This window comes from Dipteris shenzhenensis, chromosome 26, assembly GCF_047967505.1.
Source record: "Dipteris shenzhenensis isolate YYH24624 ecotype China chromosome 26, Dip_SZ_1.0, whole genome shotgun sequence".
In the NCBI taxonomy this organism is placed as follows: Eukaryota; Viridiplantae; Streptophyta; class Polypodiopsida; order Gleicheniales; family Dipteridaceae; genus Dipteris; species Dipteris shenzhenensis.
Window position 1 is genome coordinate 12,754,711 of NC_141621.1, and position 6,268 is coordinate 12,760,978.

Sequence of the window (6,268 nt, forward strand, 5' to 3'; positions counted from 1 at the left end):
AGCCAAAATAATCAGACTACTAATTGAGAGGAAAAGCACGGCGTAAGTACTGATGAAACAAATAAGCAGCCATTCCATCTTTGGCTGAATCAATGTGATACAATCTATGATGAGCATCTTCAAGGTGTTGCAGTTCATCATGAACAGAACAAAGCTATAAGATGTCAGACACCGAAGACAGTTCGGCATTTACAACTCTATCATGTAATACACTACAACTTATAAGCCAACACCTGGCAAGTTCTCAACTAAAAAAGACACTCATATTTAGAAAACAAACTACAGCACTGCCCAGGTCATAAGACAGCAAGCCCTGCTAATCTCTTAAATATAAAATATGCATAGCTCTCAAAGAAGAGAAGCAAAGCCAACACCAGTGGACAAGAACGGAGCAAACAGAACAATCCATGGCTCCAGAAACAATAGTTCATTGCCCTTGTTCTTCACCAAGACATGAGGTAGCCAAAATGTCCCAACAAAATCATGTCAAGAATCAAGTGCCCTGCTTTTCACTTTGGTATGTTTCAAAAGTTGGCAGACTCCAGAAACTGCACTTAGCGCAGATATGACTCATAAGCGGACGGTGCTGTAGCTAGGGCTGATACATAGTTATAGGCACCACCATAAGAACTGGAGGAATTACCGAGACCAGATGATCCATAGCCAAGGGAACCAAGACTATCGGAAGGATACAAATAAGAACTTGGAAGGCCAACAGGGCTTCTATTTCCAGCACCATAGGCAGAAGTATAACCACCCAAGGGCCGGTTATCAAAACCAGGTTGGGTCAATGATCCATACGCAGATGAACCAACCACACCATAAGGAGCCCTATCATGTTGGCGCATAAATGGTTTCTCTGGCATTAATGATCCACCTGGAGCACCACTTCCACTCTGAAAGTTGTCGTTAATGCGAGGCCTCTTAAGCGGCTGAGTTTTTACAGGAGTTGCTGACTTTATAGGAGTTGCTGACAGTACAGGAGTAGCTGCCCTCTTTCTGTCTGTTTTAGCCTTTTCCAACTGAGCAATTCGTTTCTCAAGTGTAGCAGGTGGATAATCCGCTTCTAGCTTATATTCACTGATTGCATTCATAACAGCTTTAAGGGCTGACAGTTCTCTCTGATTGGCCTCATTCTGTACAAAAGAGAAGCAGGAGTTCAGACTTTGTAAACTCCAATCACTAACAGTAAGCTTCAATACCTGGAGACTTGACGCTGCCAGTTGATACCTGTTCCGCTACAGTCTTGTTACGGGCCTGGCCTGCCTTCCTGACCTCTCGTAAGTGTGACTTGAGCAGTGCCACCGGTTCAAAGCGTTCCAACAGCCCAAATGCACTAGCAAAGGAGAGGGCATCAATCTGTTTGCCATCCTTGCTTAATTTCTCGATCAAATCTGCCAAGCATTCAGACACTCTTGGGTGGTTATACTTCTACCTATGGTGGTTATAGAGCAACACTCTTTTAAAAGCAAGGAGGCCTCAAGAAAATTTAGACCTTCATGAGACAAATGTATTCGATTGAGATATTTCACAAGCACAGCTGAAATAGAAAGTTAAGAAAAAACACACACACAGAGGAACTGAGAGAGCGATGAGTTTTTAGGGGGGGGACCGGGGGGGGGGTGTGAGAGAGAGCCAATTGCTTCCATGTTCAGGCAGTACAAAGCTACCAATATCGTTATGCCTGTAAGTAAGTGCCTTGAGACATATACCCGAGCCAGCTGATGAACAGATGCATGCAAACACCCAATGACATTCCCATGCAAAACCAATAAGCTGCCATTGGTTGACATCTATCCTGAAAATTTAAAAGTAGAAACGAACCTGGCACCTTTTCTGCTAATCCAAGTGTACGACACAGTGCTGGTGTCTGCTTGCGTCGGGCAATTTTCATTACCATCTTGCAAAGCTCATCCTGATCGTAGTCAGACGCCAGCCCAAAGGTAGCAATCAGTTGCAGGAAACTTTGAGCTTCGAGTGCAAAATTGAAGTCGACGTTGCCTTCAAGGTTCAGTTTAGATTTCCAGGAATCGGCAAGCTTTTTAGCAGACTGCTTCAGATCAAACGGGACGACAGGGTGCTCAACTCCAAGGATAGGATCCGCAAGCACTTCAGAGAGGGCTTCCAGCAGTATGACACAAGCGCGTCTATTGGCCGTAAGAACACTCTCCCCCTTTTTGGCGGCTTGGGGCTTTTGCTGTGGAGGATAGTAACCTTCCAAGGCCTTCAGCACTAGTTCTGCCGGGCGACTCGCACACTTAAGAGCTGCAGGGAGCTCGGCACTCAGCTGTTTCAATTCCTTTTTGTGTTTTGCGATGAGGTTCCTCAGTCCTTCAGCGTTCATGTTCTCGCAGAGAGATTTCAGTTGAGGGCGAGGCTTAACCTCCTGTTTGGGAGCTACGGCTTTGTCTTTTTCACTCAAGTCCTTGGCGAGCAGCCCGCTGAGGGCAAAATCGAGCGCAGAATTGCCGCTGGCACCCTTGATATCTGCGCCTTTGCTCTGTGTCACAGAGCCATTTGCTTTCTTGGGAGCGTTTCCTTTCTTGGCATCCTCGGAGACACCGCTTCCAGCTTCCACTCGAGGTCGCTCCTCTGCCAACTTCCGCTTCTGCTCAAGAATCGCGGCTATGGCAGCGTCCTTTCGCTCCTGCACGCGAGCGAGCGAGGCCTGCTCCTTGGCGGAGACCTCCGCTTCTCGCTTCTCGAGATCCGCCTGCACCTCCTTCGTCTTGGCCTCGAAGGCCTTCTCCTTGGCCTGGTACTCCTCGAGGGTCTTGCGCAGGTTCTTCTCAACCTCCTTGAAGTGCTCGTCGACATCTTTCCAGTTAGCTACGATTTTGCCGAAGGAAGCCTTTTTGCTCTCGAACTCAGCGAGGGCTTTTTGGAGGCGCTCCTTGCGCTGGGGGAGGGAGTCGAAGGCCGAGGCGAGGTCGACCGGGGAGGCCATGAAATGTGATTGGTAAGCTTGTGGCTATGGCTATGGCTATGGCGATGCCGATGGAGATGGGGATGCAGGAGCGTCTGTGCAAAAAAACCCTGAAGAAGAAGAAGAAAAGAAAAGTAGAGGAAAGAAAGAATAAGAAAGAAACCGTTGTTTGTTCAAAACCCTAATTTTTCATGCTTAGCACACTATCTTGATATTTCCTTACCCCTCCCAAGTGTAGAGACGTCAGTTAGTAGACTGGTTACCCTTCCACACCAAGCAACATCTCCCCGAACCGACCAATCAGAGAAGATTATCAACCTTGGCACGCAGCGTGTGCTTACCCGCAAGACAAGTTCCATTTCACGGGCAGCATTGCATGTTTCCTCAACTCGGGTCGGCACACGAGCTCCCTTGCCATGTTCCAAGGATTGAGAGCCAATCGCATGCATCTTGCAAGGGTGGTGGTAGCGGCTTGCATGTGTAACAACGTGAGCGAGGTGGGGTGAATCCCTCTTGGACCTCATATAGCGGTCTGGGCGAACCAATCACAGAGAAAAACTTTACAGTTTAGCTGAAACTCTGCCAACAATTTTGGCCCATGGGCCATCACATTCTTGATCAAAGATATGCCATATAACCTAGCCACCAAGTTGTATGAGCAACATAAGCTACAGGCATCATTCTCATTAAGTGTGCCAAGAACCCAACCTCAATGCCTTTAATTATAGACCGGGTTTCCCTGCCCACCAAGCTCTTCTACAAGGGTGGCTTACGACATGTAAAAACATTATTCAATCCACCATTCACGTAGCCTAGACAAACATGGGCAGCCAAGACCCCTTGCCCAAGCGCATGGACATGCACCTTTTTAAGCAAAATTTCGGTATCTAAATGCAGTTGGTGAGGCTTAAGCCCCGCTCCTCATGACATGTAGGTAGAAGCTTTGCTACTTTTGGTGTGTAAAGTTCCCTACCCACCAAAAGGGGAACTTGTGGCTTTGGCAAGCCGAGGTTTCGTGTGTAAAGCCCTCATGTCTCCAATCGGTAATTGAGTTGGCCACGCCATGTGCCACCACCTATAAGAGGTGCCCTATGGAAGCTCACGTAATGCATCTAGGGGAGGTGCAAATAGCAATGGAAAATATTAGGCTCACAAAGGAGTGCAAGCCAGAATGCTTAGAAGAGGCTTAGAAGTGGGGGAAGCATATGACATGGATAAAGACAAGATACTCAAACCAATAGGTATGATTGATACCATGACAGTAGCAACATAAGAGGAGCCAAATTGGTTACCAAAGGATATAATGAAGATGGAGGTCGGAGGAAATTTCAAGAGGAGCCCGCCCATCGCATTAACAAAATTAGTTGAAATTGGCAAGTCACTAAGGGGCAAGCCATCAAAGAACTCCATGTAGGTTGGGAAGGAGAGGCAAAACTAATACAAATGAATGAGCAACTGTCTAAAGAGTTCATTGAGAAAGCCTATGAGGGCAAAGCCGCAAGCTCAAGACCTTGGCCAAGATCTTGTACGAAGTGTCAAGGAGAGTGATCGGTCTCCACTACCTCAATCCCCCTCTTTCGGGATCTGGCATATCCAGCCACGACTTAGGGTCGAAGGGAGAGAACCTGAGTCGAAGATCTCCTAAAAAGCCAAGCGGAGGGGGGTATGAATGCACTCCCAGAAGCACCTAAAGAAAACCGGGGACAACTCATCCTCCCCCGGGGACTTTTGGGATGGAAGAGCCCGAAGGGCCTCCCAAAGCTCCGCATCCAAAAAAGATGCATCTAACTGGTTGCTCACACTCCGGGAGACCACCTCTAGAACATGAGCCCAAACTGAATCTCGGGCTGCCAAAACCTACAGGGAGCCCTCCTCAGCCTGGAACAAATGCCAATAGAAATCCGAGGTCAGCTCCAAGATCTCCTGCAGATCCGAGTGCATCTACCTACTAGAGTCTCTCAATCTCTGCAATTGTGCGCCATGCTGATCTAGGGCCAGTGGCCTGAAAGAACTACCTGGTCATCAAACTCATGGATTGTTGGAGGTGACTTCAACTATCTCGAGTTTGAGGATTGGGGACTCTAGGATTGGGGTTCTCAATGTGTATGCCCCAGCTTGTAGGTAGATAGCAACAACCCGCCTTCTGGAGGCGGTTGACGGGGTCCCTCCCGGATGTGGACTTGTGGATTGTTGGAGGTGACTTCAATAATCTCGAGTTGGAGGAGAACAGATGTTCGACATAGATGGCACCTCCTTCCAAGGAGAGCCCTAAGGCATGGTCCCCTGTGGTTGGTAGGAGTGGGGGGTCTGCATTTCGGTGTCCCAGTCCGTTGGAGCGGATGTGTACGATTAGGGTGAGCTCATCCCAGGCAGAGCATTATGCATGGGTTTGAGGGTTGGGGACTCCAGAATTGGGGTTCTCAATGTGTATGCCCCTGGTTGTAGACAATAGCAGTGACCCGCCTTTTGGAGGCGATTGATGGAGTCCCTCCCGGATGTGGACTCGTGGATTGTTGGAGGTGACTTCAACAAACTCGTGTTTGAGGAGAACAATCCCTACTGTACCCACCGAGATCTAGAGGAGTGGTAGGAGTACTCAGCCCGTCTCACCTCAGTATCCTGAAGCTCCAAGCTGGACGCACTCACACCGGTCTACTAACCACTGCAACTCTAAATCCTACTCCAGAAGACGTTCAATGGAGGCCAAGTCCCACCGCAAAGCCCTCTCTCTCTCCTAAAGAATATGACGGTAGTGCATAGCATGGGTGCAAAGCTCCTCACTGCTCCATTGAATCGCTTTAGCTGCCCACATGGCCCACCCTCCTTGTGGGGGAGACTAAGGCTGCTGCCAAATAGCTATAATACTCTATTGAACCTCCTCCTCCAGGAACAAAGCATCTGGAATGTGGACCCCTCTCTGTGGTAGGCCATGACGGGGCTGTTCTAGGTGAAGAATGATAGGGGAGTGGTGGTCTGAGAGGGTAGTCCCTGCTAGAATACCGGTGGCTCTACCCCTATGCATGGCCCAATCTCCCACATAGAATCTGTCTAGTCTCTCAAGTAGACCATCCTACCGCCGCTGCCCAAAGGAGAAACTGAGAGTGCTAGGAGACCTAGAGAGCTTCAATTCCCTCCAGGGGTCCCGATCGTAGATTGAGAAAATGAACTGCTCCCAAGTGCTTCTTTCCAAAGCCGGCATCCTGGAATAAGAAGCACCCCCACGCCTGTTCTCCTCAAACTCGAGATTGTTGAAGTCACCTCCAACAATCCACGAGTCCACATCTGGGAGGGACTCCATCAACCGCCTCTAGAAGGTGGGTCATTGCTGTCTACAACTAGGGC

The 6,268-nt window shown here is 48.8% G+C and overlaps 1 protein-coding gene across 1 annotated transcript; it reads right to left on the reverse strand.

Moving 5' to 3' along the window:
* Positions 1-301: 301 nt before the first annotated feature.
* Positions 302-3,071, reverse strand: LOC147884689 (FRIGIDA-like protein 4a). Its single transcript, XM_087397365.1, has 3 exons — positions 1,825-3,071; positions 1,231-1,394; positions 302-1,136 (listed from the first exon to the last, which is right to left on the reverse strand). Exons 1-3 carry the CDS (start codon positions 2,945-2,947, stop codon positions 555-557), a joined length of 1,869 nt encoding a protein of 622 aa, XP_087253491.1. The 5' UTR covers positions 2,948-3,071; the 3' UTR covers positions 302-554.
* Positions 3,072-6,268: the final 3,197 nt, after the last annotated feature.

Excerpts from the sequence above, each read along its gene's own strand:
- LOC147884689 (XM_087397365.1), bottom strand. The coding sequence starts at position 2,947 with ATGGCCTCCCCGGTCGACCTCGCCTCGGCCTTCGACTCCCTCCCCCAG. Across the intron at positions 1,395-1,824 it reads ATTAGCAGAAAAGGTGCCAG|ATTTGATCGAGAAATTAAGC; the intron begins GTTCGTTTCTAC and ends AATGCTTGGCAG. Across the intron at positions 1,137-1,230 it reads ACAAGACTGTAGCGGAACAG|AATGAGGCCAATCAGAGAGA; the intron begins GTATCAACTGGC and ends TCTTTTGTACAG.